Source organism: Chaetodon auriga, chromosome 2 (genome assembly GCF_051107435.1).
Source record: "Chaetodon auriga isolate fChaAug3 chromosome 2, fChaAug3.hap1, whole genome shotgun sequence".
NCBI lineage: Eukaryota > Metazoa > Chordata > Actinopteri > Chaetodontiformes > Chaetodontidae > Chaetodon > Chaetodon auriga.
The window spans coordinates 16,489,511-16,505,399 of record NC_135075.1 but is presented as its reverse complement, the minus strand read 5'-3'; the positions used below and the strand labels follow the sequence as shown (position 1 = coordinate 16,505,399).

The window sequence follows — 15,889 nt, the reverse complement described above, 5'->3', positions numbered from 1 at the left end:
GATGACTCATGTTTGACTCAATCACACACTGAACAGCTGTAGTAAAAAAAAAAAGTTTATTTTTTTTTCTCAGTCTTTATAGTGACAGTTTAACAAAGCAGTAGTACAGAGGCCGTTTGTGAGATGCCTTTTTAAAGCACTTGTTGCCACTGGAATATATTTATATAAGCTAGCTGCTTGGTTGCGAAGCACAGATCCAGGTGGCAGTAGTACAAAAACTGAGGTCACTCACCACCTGTTTCTTCACACATCTCATGATCTTCAACAATGAGACTGCTGGCGGCTGGATAGCGATTAGTTTTGTCTGATGTCAGTGCACAGTGGCCACCATTGATGAGCTGATCATCGTGACAATGACTGCTTTTCAACACAAGTACAGTAACATATCAACAAACACAAAGCATGAGATTAATACGGTACAATATGCCAAAAAAAAAAAAAGAAAAAAGATGTTCCGCAGTTTTATGTGCATCTCTAATAGTTTTTATAGCACCAGTGTGATGATTTTATAGCACCAGTGATTTATACAATCATCAACGCTCTTTGGAGTATATTTATCCGTACACACAGCATCTACTGGGCAGACATACATGTGAAAAGACAAAGATAAACAGAACAAAAAACTTCAAATGCAGAAGTGCTTTAGGCACAGGAGTAATGAGTTGTACTGGAAGAGACAAAAGGCAAAGTGAGGAGAAACTGGGAGTGAGGAAGAGGACAAAGTGAGAAGATGTAGATGAGTGGTAGAAGAAGCGGCAGTATCTGGGCAGGTAGTGTCCCTGATCTCTGTACTCAATCAGCAGCCACCACAGCTCTTCCCACAGCTCCCTCCTAGTGATGAACACTGGCCGCTCAGCGCTGCCACGCCGCAGCGGGAGAACTGATCGCGACACAGGTCCGCTAAAGACACAGACACAGAGGAGCTCAAATAACAAGTCTCAATATACCAACACACACGCACACACACAAACAGAGAGTACAGCGAACCCACCTCTGAGCAGCTCTTCATGTGCACACACAGTCCTCACGCAAACCTCCTTGTTGATGACGTACACCCGTCGCAAACTTAATGAAAAGCACATGTAGAGGTCACAAGTGAGGCTAAAATGCTAAGGTGCCAGTTAAAGGGGTAGTTCACCCAAAATAAAATGCAGACATACAGTCATCTTCATATCAGTCAAAAATCTACTAAAAGGATATGTCTGGCAATATTCTGTATTTTTCTTGCTGTCAACAAATCCAATGAAAAGATCAACAATTGTGTAGCCAAAGCCTGGTGCAGCTTATTCCACTGCGCCATAGAGCTTCGCTGTTGTCCAAAAACTATTAAAAACATAAATAATCCACACAGCTGGACTGACTGACATGCTCCTTTATTACGATAAACACGTGCACTTTCAGTCAGTCCCACATACACCATCCTGCTGCTCCAACAACTCACTGGTGTATATTAATCTGCTGCTGAAAACAGTCCCCAACAAATGCACTGTTTATTCTTTGACCTACGTTTGCTAAAAACTACAGTGCCTAGCTGTTAGAGGAAATATCCATACATATAGTTTTTTTTTTTTTTTTTGTTAAATAGAACTATATACATGGATGACCTGTTTTCCAAAGATTTGCATCTTCAGTATGAACCAATGGACTCAGGGTTCAGAGCCACAAATGGGGAAGTGGAACATAACATTAGTTGTACTCTTTTTTTGGATTTATTGACTCTAAGAAAAATGCTTATTCATACTTATGCTTTTGCAGGACAACCAAGCATTTTTACACCTACACTGTAGAAACATAAATTCTCCACCCTGCTGTAGCTAAACTGAGTTCAGTGGTAACATAAAGGCACTGTAGTTACAAAAGACAAATCTTTACTTCTGTGTTTAACCCACTGACATTTGCACTAGAGTAGACTTTAAGTCATGCATTGTCCATGAGGAAATTCATAAACCAAACAATTAAGAAAATACAGACTTTTGAGCTCTCTGTTTGCATTCTTTCATAATGTGGCACATGCTGTTTTGTATTTTTGGAGACATAGTAAAAGCAGTTTAAATCATTCAGGGATGGAGATCACAGCTAGTAGCTCGCCATTTGTCTGTCCTTTAAACTTCAGAGAGGCTTTGGCTTTGAGATTTGAGGCTGGGTTTTCACTGTGAGGGTCCTCATTCAAAAGTGATTTCAGATGCCAGGTACACACCTGTAGAAGCAGAGGCTGTTCAGGCACTGCTTGCATGGCTTGTGAACAGAGTAGAGTCTGGTGCAGGGATACTGCTCCTCTCTGCAATCTGGAAATCAAACACACAGCAAAATAATTTCTCCGTTCAAACTAAACAACTGATTATCTGTCCTCCTCTCTCCAAGGTTTTCTTACCAAGCGGGCCAGGCTCTGTGGGCTCCGTCTCCAAATCGGACTCTGACATCCACATGGAATACAGATTTACAAATCAGTTGTAGACACAATTCAAACTGCTCTTAAACATCATGACTCAGACAGGAGGAGAATTCAGCAGATATACCTGATTTTTCTGGACGGACCACCGGCTCAAGCCGAACCTGTTGCTGGTAGGTTCCAGGAAGAGAGTCGGGATTATCAGAATCTGGACTCTCTAAACAAGAAAGAGAGCAGTTGCTTTAATGAAACACACTGTTGTTTAATATGAAACATCAAGGAATATTTCTACGAAACTGAAAATGCTTTACCTGGAAAATAATCCGGCCCATAGTCCTCTGTGAAGCCATAAAATAAGCAAGAGAGAAAAATGTTTCATGACATCAACATAGTGAAAGCAATTACAGTCAATTTCTTCCCAAACACACACACAAAACGCACTGCAACATATAAAATGAACCACCTGCATGCCAAAACTGAACAAAATAAGCAGCTTGAGAGGGTGTAATGCATGACTTCATATTCAAGATGTTTACAAATAATAACATGCAGAGTGGTCAAAGTGCTATTTACACTGTGACACAGTTGCTTTGCGGGTGGTGAAAAAGAATTGGAAGAGGAGAGAGATCTCCTCGAGGCTAGGTGACACATCAGAGGACAAGGAGAAATGGGGACCAGATGTGCAGAGCTCTGATATAAACCGATGCTGAGCTGGAACAATCAAGGCCAATATTCTCTTAATGAACTCACCCAAAAAAGGAAAGGGTTCCTGGTAGGGGGGCTGGGCGAGCAGCAGAACTGTTGACATTTCAGAACAATAAAGTAATCACAAAGATGGAGTAATGAGTGAAATGCGAGGAGGGGAAAAGTACTCTGAATACTGCAGCTGAGTACCTTTATCATGCACTGGTACTTTTTTCAGGTGTTTTCTGAAGTCTGGAATCCTACTCTTGCTTTTGACTTTTTTTTCGAGACAATAACTAAAAAATGTAAGCTTTGAGAAGGCACACAGGGCAAGACGCAGACAAGCATGTGATTTAAAGCCAACTACGTACTCAACAAGTTTCTCTCCTTTCACAAAAGAAAGTAATTTATAGGATATTAAACATACCTTTGCTCACTCAATGCACTGCTGCTACGGCCTTACTTGGTCTGATATGACCAGTTATGGTGACTATTGTTAGCTAATGGTAGCATACATAGGCAGATCTTGTGTAACTGTCATTATGGAGTCAGCTCACTGACGTTACGCGCTATTGTTAAACTACTCTTTCACATTTTCCATAAGCTACATGAAGCTACTTCAATGCAAAACAATCAAAATTAAAACACGTCACACAACACCTCTCCAGTACACGGCGCTTTGTTCAGTTACATACAGTTCATCCATCAGTCATGTAACTAATAGATTACAATAGATACTAAATATGCCAAATGATCAATGAGCATAATCTATTTTAGAATATACTGTTTTTTTTTAATATGATCTTTTACAAGAGAAATATTTAAAAGCCAATGAACAGGCTACATCCTTTAGCCTGCAGTTCTTGTTAAAGTGAGACTTTTGCTGGACCACTGTGGCCATCAGTAACAATTTGGCTAATTACAAATAATTACAAAAGGAGAGAAAACTTGAGAAACTGAACTGAACTGGACCAGGGGATGTTTTATTGCTTTTTAATATAGTGTAAAGATTTATAAAATGATTTCATCTTTGAAAGCCTATATACAGTAGCCTTGCTTTCAGTAGCTTTTGCTGAACAGAGACAACTGTTCAGCAGTTCCTGGCACTGGGCCTGGTACTGGATAATGGAAAAAATGCTAAAATGTACTGCAACAGTCGTCTAGCACATGTGTAGAAGAGCCGTAATGCCAGTGGACTGACTCTGTAAAGTCGCCAGCACAACGATATTTAGCTTAAACTTGCTAACAAATATCAAAGTCTTTCTAGAGTCTCTGCTGGTTGCCTAGCAACCAGACTGTGGCAACGAGACACGAGGAAGTGAAGAAAAGACCCTGAAAAACTACAAAGTGTCGTTTATGACACTTTGATTATTGTGCAGCTGAAATAAAGTCCAACATGTTGATTAGTGAGCAACATCTGCAGATGCTGTTTCCTTTAGGCAAAGCCAGGCTAGCTGTTTCCTACCGTTTCCAGTCTTTATGCTAAGCTAAGCTACGTGGCTGCTGGCTGTAGCTTCATATCTTCCACACAGGTATGAGAGTGGTATCAATCTTCTCATCTAAGTCTCAGCAAGAAAGCGTCACAATGTGCTTCCCCAAACTTGCGATGAATATCTAATACTGCAGAGAAATGTAATGTTTGAACCAATGTTTCAGAGTCTTCACTGGACTGTTAGAGCTCGTCCAGGGAGGGGTGCAGTTACCTGGCATGCAGATGAGCAGGAGGACTCTCATGGTCACTCTAGGAGGTAGACTGACTTGAACACTGGAGGGGAGATGAGGAGAGAATCAGCAATCAAAATACAACAACATGAGGGGATAAAGTGCTTAGTGGTGGTTATTCCTTTGGTCTCCTGAACTCTCTTCTCCTCTCGTTCCCCCTGCCCTCCGTCACCTTTCCAACCCCCCGCTGCTCTCCCCTCTCTCTGCCCTCCTTCCCCCCTCACCCCCTCCACTGGCCCCAAACAGCAAGAAAAAGAGGAGGGGGGAGAAAAACCTCTGACAGCAAGAATGTGGTGCGTCTGTCTTCCTAAGAACAATCTCTCTGTTTTCCTACTTTTCCTCGCTGCAGCAGACAGACTCGGGGCTACATTCCAGGAAAAGAAACAGAGGACCCCTCGACCCCACCCCTCTCTCTGAGTTTTCTTCATCCCTCCCTCCCTCCCTCTCTCCGTCTGTCTCCACATCCTTCATTTCCCTTCTGTCGCCCTCACTGGTCATTTCCTCGAACCCCCTCCCCACCCCTCCTCTTACCCCCCCTTTTCTTTCTTCTCCACTCCACCAAGCAAAAGAGCCTCTTAGGTTGAGTGATAGTGACGTGTGGACAGAAAAACATGAACAGTGACAGCATCACCGACCAGTCAACCAGACGACCACTTTTTGTTAAGCTGTCAATGAAATTCTGCACGTCACAGTGTGAAAGTGTTACATACAGTAAAATCCATTACCTTAGCTTCCTGTAACACTGACTAAACTGCTTTTCCACTTTGTGGAAAGTATGAATGCTCCTCCTCCGCTGCTGCACTGCAGGCCATTGCATACACACGACATGAAGCGGTTCATTTGGCCTTTTTACACATCCTACACTGTGGACTGCTGAGCTGTGTGTGTGTGTGTGTGTGGCTGCATGCAGGTTTTAGTGAGGCTACACTGGATGCTAAAACCTGTGAGAGAAACACTGTTTGTACAAGTTCTGCATGTGTATCAATAAATCTGTGAATGTGTGTGTCTGTGTGTTTGTGTACCAGCATAAAACACACACACACACACACACACACACACACACACACACACACACACACACATTCTTCTTGTGCATCACAGTGGCTATCGGAAACCATATGTTTTCACAGTACACATCTGGGAGCGATTAGCCCCCCTCTCCCCAATTGAGTCCTTCCCTTCCCAGCTAGAGACCCCATCTCCCCCCACCTACACACACACACACACACACACACACACACACTCATTGGTAAGAGTTTCTGAGGACAGCAACAGAAGATGCACTAATGTCATCTATTTTACGCCTTTTGTTTTTATGCAGCTATGACAAACAAATAAGAAAGAGCTCAGGATCATCTTTCCATGTGCCCTCATCGACCCCCATCCTTTTTTTTTTCTGTGTGTGTGTTTCGTTTTCCCTCTTGGCACCCTCTCTCCATTGTAGTGCCATTACTGCAGGCTGTGCTGGAGAGTCCCACCTCCTTCTTCTCTCCAGTGAAAACACAGGACCACATGTCAGCTCTCAACAGTCATTAACATACAAGCAAATTATCCACAATTATTCGGTCTACATTAAGCAGCCTGATAGCCGCTCGGGATGCTCCGGAGCCCTGAAAACACGGCCCCGGGCAGCAGGCACTCAGTGCACAATCAACTCATTATCTCCTGATTTTTTCCCTTCATGGTTGTCAGCACAAATACAATTCATGTAAAGTCTTCGCAACTGTCTGAGCCGACAAGTGTATAAAATCAAAACAAAAAAAGAAACTAATCAATGCAAATAAAGCCTGTTTCCAGAGCCTCTTACCCAGCTTTGATTCAGTTTGCTCCGGCTGTGCTCGCCTCTCATGCGTCCTCTGAGTGCAGGAGGACCTCGCAGCGCCACATTGTACCACCCCGCATCTGTAGTCTCCTCCCCGTCCAGTCCCAGCCTCCAGCCCCCGGCCCCAGCACCGACCCACAACAAGACCCCTCCAGGGTGATCCCGAACCTGCTCCTCCGGCAGAGCCCGTGATGCTCTGCCGGGGGAGCAATGAAAGTAACTCAGTACATGTACTCCAGTACTTTGTACTTTACTCTGTACTGTAAAATTGCACTACTTCACTGCATGTGTTGAACAGCTACAGTTACTATTCAATACAAACCATGTAATCAGTCTATAAAATATGATCCATTGTTAAAGATTTAAATGAAAAAGTATATGAAGTGATTAACATTGGCTCCACCTGGACCAACATTAAAGTACTGGGAACACATCAACACATCATTAACAAGAACTGAACTGTAGCAGCGCTGCATTGTGGGAACTTTTACTCTACTGAGTACATCTTTCTAATACTTGTGTTACATGAGTGAAATCTTAAAGGCTGGACTTTTACTTGCAGTGGAGTGTTTTTATACTGTGGTGCTATACTTTTACTCAAGTAAGTGATTTGAGTACTGCGTATACCACTGACCACTGAATTAAGAGCTGAAATGTGCAATGTAATCTAAACACCATGGAGTTATTTTAGTATCTATGACATTTAATTGATTATCTTCAGGTAAATTCAGTAATTCATACAACACCAGACATGAAACTAATTTGCATCATTTCAGCTTTCAGTTCTCTATCGGATGAGTATCATCATTCTGCAACACGATCTTGCTCTTTCACAAACTTTGAGTTTATCTGATGAGCCAAACTGCTTGAATTTTTCATACCGTGGCCTTCTCTCCATGTCTGCCTGTCAGCCACAAACTATGTCTGAACACTATCTTACGTTCATTTTATTGTCATTACATATAATTACTGGGTATTTTTTCTCCCTTATGTGAATGTGTTCCATAATTATTGTCATTATGTGTTGTGTCTTCTTGATGACATATCATTTTGTCATATTTTGGTCATATTTTTGGGTGACATGTCTTCATGAGTCAATTAGTTTTTTGTTTTTTTTGTTTTTTTTCAATCTCACAGCAATAGCCTTTTAAGGCTCTGTCAGTGTATAACATTATGTTTTGTTACTTCTGCAAATAAACATTAACTAAACAGAGATACATTTTCAGACATAAGACAGAGGCAGATCAGTATGGGTCCTGAACTTTCTCAATTATAGGCTACAGATCAAGTTAAAATAGACTTTAACATGTGTTTTACGGTTTCTGACAGTGTGAATATTGTTTTATTTATTTAGATTGAAGCAGTATGGAGAGACTCTGAGATTTTTCCTTCTCTGCTCAACATAACTGCTCTTATATTCACATCATTTGTCTGATTTTGACATTTGCAAATAAACCTCAAGCTGACAGAATACAGCAACACAAGACCATCAAATCACAGTGTGACCTGTCTGAACTGGACTCCAGTTAAATATTTATACAGGATACATGTCACTGATAATCTTCCATAGATGACATATACCGTGTGCTGTTCATGATTGCAGCTTGTTGTAAGTAGTAAGTAAGAAAAAAACAAGCCACCACACTTTACGATATGATGCATGATCGAACACCTCTTTTATACAGACTAATATTCAATATGACCTCCTGTACGGATTTTTTCAGTGTTACAGCAACATCAACAGTAATATCTGCTTTGTGACTCTTACAGTAAACCCAGTGACACTGTGATGAAGCCGCTAATGGTTTAACGCACTTACAGCTCAGACTGTACAACAGGGACATCTAGAGGACACTCCCTGCTAATCACTCTGGATGAGCACAAAAGTAAGGTGTGTCGTCAAAGGAACATCCGTGACAGGAAACATTAAGCAATGAAAACGGCTGCAGGCTTTTCAACGATTTATTTTCCATCAAAACAAAGACTGCTGTTGGTGTGTTGGAAGATCTGAGGGAACATATAAACTGTATGTCTGCGAAGCTGCTAACCTAAAAAGCAACAAGCTATAAAAATGTTTACACACAAGAAAACACCTCTTTTCTTACTTCAATATGCAGCATCATGTTTCAAAAGTGCACAAACATACACACAGATGAGCTGGAGATAAATACCTGTGTTATGGTACATATAAGACACAGACACACATTCTCTCTCCTGCATTCATACTGTACATGTGCGTTTCTGTAACACCAAGTCCTCCACCCACACACACACAACCATTTCCATTACAGTTGACTATACAGTCTGCAGCAAGTGGAGGTAGGGGTGGAGCTGACAGGTGTACCGGCCCTTCAGACCTAAATAAGCAATTCTTAATCAATATATATAATTTAATTATGGAGGGAAAAGTTGTGCAGGAGGACAACTGAGGTTTCAGACAGCAGCGGCCCTCTTCTCCTTGTACGTGGCCATCATCTTCTTGATCTCAGCTATCGCTTTTCCTGGGTTCAGTCCCTAAGAGGAAGATGAGACAGATGGAAAGAGAGCAGTGAGAATATTGAAACTTTTAAAGGAGAGAAAGATGCCCTCCTGAAGTGAACAATGTGCAACACAGAGCATGGGCTGTGGTGTGCATGTGGCTTCAGATGTGTGCCGTCAGGTCACCTTGGGGCAGGTCTTGGTGCAGTTCATGATAGTGTGGCAGCGGTAGAGGGAGAAAGGATCCTGCAGCTTGGAAAGACGCTCCTCTGTGAACTCATCTCGCGAGTCAATCATCCAACGATATGCCTGACAGACAACAGGATGTAAACCCATAAACTCTTCACCTGTGTAGTGATTTTCATGCAGATTTAATCAGTCATCCCTAAATGTGTATGTGCTCAGACACACACCTGCATCAGCACGGCAGGCCCGAGGTATTTGTCTCCATTCCACCAGTAGCTGGGACAGCTCGTACTGCAGCAGGCACACAGGATACACTCATACAGCCCGTCCTGCAGCAGAAAAGCAAGAGATGATATTTATTTTCAGGTGACTCAGAACACTGGAAAACTTCACCGTTTAACCAAAATAAAAACAGTGCTGTACCAGTTTCTGTCTGTCCTGCACAGACTGCAGGTACTGCTCCTTCCCTTCCTTTGACTCGTCCTTTTTCTTCAGGTACGGTTCAATAGACTTGTACTGTGCGTAGAAGTTGCTCATGTCCTGCAAACGTGATTGCACATTCAAGGATTCAGTAAACATACAAATACCAGACTAAAACCTTATTAAAAAGGAAAACGGTTTCATTAATGTTAGACTGAAGAACATAAATCAGACGAAAGCATATTTGTGCATGTTTGACACACAAATGGAAATTGATGATGGAGTAGCGTCTGTTATCAGTTGGAGTCAGTGACAGTTCAGAGTGTGGTGGATATTTACTCACAGGTACCAGGTCTTTCACCACATACATGTGTGGCAGAGGGTAAATCTTAGTTGGTTTGCTAAGGTTAGAGTCAATCTTGTTGAGACAGGCAAGAGTGTTTCCTCCGTTAATGTTCATTGCACAGGATCCACAAATACCTGCATTTAAACACACATAATAAAAGCTTTAATATCATTTCTGAGATGAGACAATATGAAGACTAAAGCTTTTTCTTCCACAATACTGGATATGAGTGGATTATCACTGTAGTGTAATTAATCTGGTAACACACTCCAGCCTCCATGTTACTGACCTTCTCTGCAGGAGCGCCGGAAGGTCAGAGTGGAGTCCATCTCATTTTTGATCTTGATCAGGGCATCAAGAACCATTGGACCACAACTACATGAAGGAGAAAAAAACCCGATGGTTAATCCAGAATATTGAGACGTGAAAGCGGAAAAAGGAATATTTCTGATGTGTCTGACTTCCACAGAAAATCCTAACAGGTTTCATGGCTAAAGAGCATGTTGAGAGAAATGAATTGAGATCGTCCCAAAGCTGATTAGAGGATCAGATGAAGAAAGAGGACTGGCAGTATGCCAGGCTGTCAGATCCTCCTGAGTTAAATCTACCAACAGGCTGTTCTCAGTTCATTAATAATGCCCTCTGTTTACATGTGCTCCGGTACTGCTTTGAACTTCAAAAAGCAAAAAGCCTCCACCAGTGCAAGAGAGTATGATCAACTAATAACAGCGCTATTAAAAAAGGCCATATTCCCCAGTATATAGTCAATTCATTTTAAATTCAACTTCTCTTTCTGTTAAATAAGTGGCCATGGAATAAATGCTACAACACGCTCCAAAGTACCTTGATATAGAAAATAATGGATTCAGCTTCACCTCACCCATCAGTTTTGTACACCAGGACACCTTGTTGTCACTTATGCATTTAGTTGAGATGGGAATTGAAAAGATTTTTTTGATACCAATGCTATTATCACCATTTTGCTTATCGGTCCGAATCTTTATTAATTCCTGATCAATTTTTGTCGAGCTGGCTGTAGTCTAAGACCCAGCTGAGGCGACTGTCCGAAGCCACATTCTGGATTGTTATTTCCTCTCTACCATGAGTCCTTCTTACTACAAGTTTGCAGCAGCACAGACACATGAGTGTGATGTCATTGTTTCCCAATGCACAGCTCTCAGAAAAACATGCCAATATTGATATAAGGAATTGATAAGCTTGAAAGCACAAAATTCTGATGGACTGGACTATTCCCATCCCGAATATTTCAGTATTTCTCAAAGAGCACAGATTGAGGAACTACAGCACATACTGGGCTTCCTCATGATAGAGGAAACAGCTGAGACACCTACGTGTTGAGGTCGATGTCGTAGGTCTGCATGCGGGGCTTGTCTCCTGGAGTGTCTGGGTCCCATCTGTACACCTGGAACTTCTTTATTCTGGGTTGTGCTGCTGGGGCTGCTGCTGTTTGGGCATACCGCACCGCCTGAGAACAGGGACAAAGGGACAAAAGACATGATTATTTTGGCACTGCTTTGATTACACAATACTAGAAACTAAGAAAAGTATGTCAGTTAGATGCTGAACTGACACTAAGAGTAACATTTCTTTCTAACTTCCTTTGCTTTTTTCAACATTTTGCAATTGTCTTTCTGACTGGTATAGCTGTTATTATATTATTTTATTCTAGTATTTCTTGATGTGCTCACATTCTTAACAATTCCCAACAAAGCACATTGAGTACAGTTTGAGTAGTTTGGGGAGTTAAAGTACAAAGAACTCCTCCACGCAAAATATTATTATTATGATGATGATGATGATGATCGAGAGCCATCACTCACAATCTTGTGAAACACGGCAGTGACAAGATTACACATGGCTGTACCATTACACAGAGTTAAGTTATAAATTCATCACTACTATCTGGTTGTTTGTTTTGACTGAATTTCGTTACATTAAGTTCGCAGACTGCTTCATTATGATATAAGCAACGTTAGCTCAATGATGTTTACACGTTTCTTTAACTCGTTCCCGCTACATTGGAGGTTTAAATAGCTTTTCTATCGTCTGTATATGAAGCCTAACACATATCAACAGATAAAAAAGGTAATTAACATGTCTAAAAGATCATTGTCGAGTCAGTCTAACTAGAGTGGACGGTGACGGCTAACTTAGCTAGTTAGTGGCTAATAGCTGGACTACATAACCGAGACTGGACAGAGTATAGACAGAGCCCTCCGTCTTCTGTGTGGACACGTTACTCTGAGACAAATGGTGGACAGAAAGCTATCAATAACAGCTGATTGTCACTGTTTACTTATTCAAATGACTTTCAACATACCACCAGTCCTGCAGGGGAACGGAACGCCAAAACACCACAGCGGCTCAAGGACGTGAAACCTGCCACCGACATTTTGGAATTTCTCTGACCTCCACCGCCTGCTATCCCAGCATCCACCGTGGCCGCGTCACAGTTGTGTTGGGAGCGCGCGTTTGAGAAGCCGACGTCTCCCGAATCGCAATCCGTAGACAAATGTGACTTTTCATGCTTTGTTTCACTTCATTGTGGCACTTTTGCTCCGCCGTTCGTCGTTTGTTTGTCCACAGCCCTTCATGATAACAACTGGATAATTTCTTTAAATCACAGCGCAGGCTCTTGCTTCGCTTTTTCATGTCACCGAACCCGAGCGGAGCAAAGGAGACACGCGCACCAAATGCCCGCGTTGATAAATCGAACGAACCCAGCGCGCCGCTGTCAGTCGTGGTTCGGCGTGTGGACTTCAGCTAGCGTAACATCGAGTCTTCACGGGTGAAGCTGAGCTGAGGTCACTTTTCAAGCATTTTCACCTTCATTCTCTTAAAAAGGAGACTGCGGCGCAGTATTTAAACAACAGACATGGTGTTCCTGACGTTATCTTATTGGATCAGAAACCGCGGACCAGACAGATACTGGAAAGTGCAAGAAGTTCTCAAACATGCACGGGTAAGGCCATGGCTATTTCCTGGAGGAAAAGAGGGAATATAATGTGATATTTTTCATGTTGTAGTCTGCGTGACGGTTAACTAAAAGTAAACGAGAAAAGTCAGCCGTTTGCTCATTTTTCCTGCTGTTTAGAGATGAGCCATGCTGCTTGATCCGGTTAGAAAGATGCCTCATCATCCTAATCTAATATTAACAGTAATAATGATGGTAATTCAGTCTGAGTCGTCCTTCCTGTCGGTTCCTTTTGCAGCACTTCAGGGGCAGAAAGAACCGTTGTTACAGCCTGGCTGTGCGGGCCGTCAGAAGAGCTTTCGTCTACGCCACGAAAGGTCGGAAGCTCAAGAAACGGAACATGAGAACGGTAAGACACAAATATTCATCAAATACAAATGTCCTCCACAACAACAAGCATTGGCCTGGTGCGGTATAATATCCGAAAAATGGCCTCTAACTGCTGTGAAGTCCAGACTGTCTCTCTCAGCACAAGAATAAGTGTCCCCTCAGCTGAAGGGTCAGGGGCTTTGGGAATGATGGGGGGATTATATTTTACCCAACCTGCTCAGATCACTGTATTTCACCAGGATAATCCAGTCAGCAGCAACAGTGAGTCCTGGATACATCCATTTGAAAGCATGTGCCAATACAGGAGAGATTAATATACAAGCAGTCAGGTGTACCAATGTCCCCAGATAATATGAAGGCTCACAAGAATATTAAAGGGGTGTTAAAGGGAATACTGGATATTTCCACCTCTTCTGAGCCCTAAAAATGCTGCAAATCAAATGATAAAGGAAGGAAAAATTACTCTTTGGTTCAGCTGCTCACCCGTGATGAGCTATCAGTAGTACTCTTTGGTTCATTTTAGGGTGTGAGAAGTCAAAAAGGTTGGGAACCACTCCTCCAGTGTGTGCTAATCCATATCATTTGTTATATTTATTATGCTCTTCTTTCATCAGCTCTGGATCACACGCATTGCAGCAGCATCACGAGAGCACAGCATGAAGTATCCCGCCCTTATACACAACCTCACCAAGGTCAGTTGTGTTGACTGTGACAGTATTATACCTCTATGCTCTTTATGCTGTTTGTTCAGTCTGTCTGTATTTGACACGTTTCCTCTGTCCCTCCACACAGACAAGTGTTCAGCTCAACCGCCGTGTTATCAGTGAGCTGGCCATCACAGAACCTCGCTCGTTCCTCTCACTGGCTAAGCTGGCTCAGGCTCGGCAACAGGAAGGCTTCCGGGCGGCGCTCGGTGATGGCAAAGAGCCTGCTGGTGTCTTCTCTCGTGTTGTTTTGCTACAGTGAAGGACTTGATACAGATTTCCAATTGTTATGTGGTTTAAAGAGCAGTGGTCTTGGATTGTGGAGATGTTCATGAAACACATGCACCTTCTTGCTTTACAGGTGTTGCTTCGTCAAAGTATGTTTCATATATTCATGTAAGATCAGTTAAATCATTAGGTTAATTTTTGTGATACTTCATTGATTACTTTACCAGGGTTGCCTAATGTTTAACGACCCACATACATTACCCATCTTGACACTAGAGTCTGGTCACCACATATAAAGTGGGTCACCTGGTGAAAACGTGTCGACTCATTGTGAGAAGTTAACTGGACTGCTGGACGTACACTTCTCGCCTGCACAAAGGAAACACAAATGGACATGCTTTTATATCTCCCCTTTCTACATCTCTCCCTGATGTTGACAGGGATGTAATATCTTGCTCAAGTAAACTCCAGCAGGACAGATGATTTCTGTTGCAGTGCCTTGATCGCTGACCTGAAAGGACCGTATTTCCACTTAATATGCCACCCTTCAACCAAGCTGCGATTTTTGTTATCCAAAAGTAGCGCAACTATGAAAAAAGTTAATAAAATTATATGACTTTTCCTACTATTGAGGCCCTTGCTAACGTTGCTAGCAATAGGCAACTTTTAAATACTGTAGTAAATTCTGTTCAGGTGACCAAAAGTAAAGAATATTTGAAGAGTCATCACAAGGACATAATCACAATCCAAGCTGCCGTAGCTGACATTAAACCCTAGCAATTGTTAGTCCTCACACCTGCTTCTGCTCCGTTCACTGATTTCCAGTCCAACATCTCTATATCGTGTGTATCAGAGATTTCTGCCTGCAGTGTTACGTGCAGACTCCTCCACAGCAGCCCTCCTGATTACCGCCACTGTCGTGATAGAAGATGTGATCATCAATTTCCACAAACCTCCCTGTGTATATCATATGCAAGTGCTTGTTAAGTTATGATTTGATGTTGTTGGATTGTGAGGTTTTTGGAGGTTGGGAGGAAGAGTGACCTCAAACTTTATCATGTAATGACTTTTGTCACTGTAAATATTAATTCGACCATTTGTTGTGGTGAGGTTGTCCTCTGAATGTTCAATAAACATTTTGATAAATATTCCATCGCTCCACCTTGATTCTCTTTATTTTTTAAGAAATTGTATTGTAAGGATGTGAATTTGAGAAGTATTTTATTACAAACTTTTGTAGCTTCCTTGATGGCTGCTATGTTTTTTAATTTTTTATTCTCTTATAGCCATGATAGTTAACACTAGTACAGTATCATAAAACAAGGGAACGCAAGGACAAAATGATCCTAATGGGAACCTGAACCAGTAGTATTTGACCCAGGTTTGAAGTGCAAACAGTCCAACATTTGTTTCTGAAGACTGCTCCTTTCAAGAACCTGAGATACAAAGGACAAACCACTGCAATGTCACTGACCTATGACTGACAAAACCAGAAAGAGCATGACGCAACCAACAGAAAACCAAGTCCTTTCATGTGTGTTGTATGCATTATGACCCTCTGCGGCTACCTTATCGATTTTGGGTG

The 15,889-nt window shown here is 42.1% G+C and overlaps 3 protein-coding genes across 3 annotated transcripts; 1 reads left to right on the top strand and 2 right to left on the bottom strand.

Moving 5' to 3' along the window:
- Window positions 1-43: 43 nt before the first annotated feature.
- On the bottom strand, window positions 44-6,822 carry mfap2 (microfibril associated protein 2). The gene is made up of 9 exons (XM_076758043.1): window positions 6,603-6,822; window positions 4,777-4,838; window positions 3,140-3,187; window positions 2,701-2,727; window positions 2,517-2,606; window positions 2,372-2,413; window positions 2,198-2,285; window positions 992-1,065; window positions 44-900 (listed from the first exon to the last, which is right to left on the bottom strand). The coding sequence occupies exons 2-9, from the start codon at window positions 4,805-4,807 to the stop codon at window positions 797-799; spliced, it is 504 nt and encodes a 167-aa protein (XP_076614158.1). The 5' UTR covers window positions 4,808-4,838; window positions 6,603-6,822; the 3' UTR covers window positions 44-796.
- A 1,739-nt stretch (window positions 6,823-8,561) lies between these two features.
- Window positions 8,562-12,505, bottom strand: sdhb (succinate dehydrogenase complex, subunit B, iron sulfur (Ip)). The gene is made up of 8 exons (XM_076757957.1): window positions 12,389-12,505; window positions 11,400-11,533; window positions 10,337-10,422; window positions 10,045-10,181; window positions 9,705-9,821; window positions 9,509-9,610; window positions 9,282-9,404; window positions 8,562-9,131 (listed from the first exon to the last, which is right to left on the bottom strand). The coding sequence occupies exons 1-8, from the start codon at window positions 12,458-12,460 to the stop codon at window positions 9,051-9,053; spliced, it is 852 nt and encodes a 283-aa protein (XP_076614072.1). The 5' UTR covers window positions 12,461-12,505; the 3' UTR covers window positions 8,562-9,050.
- Window positions 12,506-12,811: 306 nt separating this feature from the next.
- Window positions 12,812-15,452, top strand: mrpl20 (mitochondrial ribosomal protein L20). Its single transcript, XM_076758904.1, has 4 exons — window positions 12,812-13,030; window positions 13,281-13,391; window positions 13,987-14,064; window positions 14,165-15,452. Exons 1-4 carry the CDS (start codon window positions 12,944-12,946, stop codon window positions 14,336-14,338), a joined length of 450 nt encoding a protein of 149 aa, XP_076615019.1. The 5' UTR covers window positions 12,812-12,943; the 3' UTR covers window positions 14,339-15,452.
- Window positions 15,453-15,889: the final 437 nt, after the last annotated feature.

What these genes read in the sequence shown, in the direction of transcription:
- mrpl20 (XM_076758904.1), top strand. Translation starts at nt 12,944, where the DNA reads ATGGTGTTCCTGACGTTATCTTATTGGATCAGAAACCGCGGACCAGAC. An exon ending in AAGTTCTCAAACATGCACGG is followed by an intron (nt 13,031 to 13,280) that starts GTAAGGCCATGG and finishes TTCCTTTTGCAG; the next exon opens with CACTTCAGGGGCAGAAAGAA. An exon ending in TTATACACAACCTCACCAAG is followed by an intron (nt 14,065 to 14,164) that starts GTCAGTTGTGTT and finishes CCCTCCACACAG; the next exon opens with ACAAGTGTTCAGCTCAACCG.
- sdhb (XM_076757957.1), bottom strand. Translation starts at nt 12,460, where the DNA reads ATGTCGGTGGCAGGTTTCACGTCCTTGAGCCGCTGTGGTGTTTTGGCG. An exon ending in TGCAGGACAGACAGAAACTG is followed by an intron (nt 9,611 to 9,704) that starts GTACAGCACTGT and finishes TTTCTGCTGCAG; the next exon opens with GACGGGCTGTATGAGTGTAT. An exon ending in GGCCTGCCGTGCTGATGCAG is followed by an intron (nt 9,405 to 9,508) that starts GTGTGTGTCTGA and finishes GTTGTCTGTCAG; the next exon opens with GCATATCGTTGGATGATTGA.
- mfap2 (XM_076758043.1), bottom strand. Translation starts at nt 4,807, where the DNA reads ATGAGAGTCCTCCTGCTCATCTGCATGCCAG. An exon ending in GGTCCGTCCAGAAAAATCAG is followed by an intron (nt 2,414 to 2,516) that starts GTATATCTGCTG and finishes TGTGGATGTCAG; the next exon opens with AGTCCGATTTGGAGACGGAG. An exon ending in CACAGAGCCTGGCCCGCTTG is followed by an intron (nt 2,286 to 2,371) that starts GTAAGAAAACCT and finishes TTTGATTTCCAG; the next exon opens with ATTGCAGAGAGGAGCAGTAT.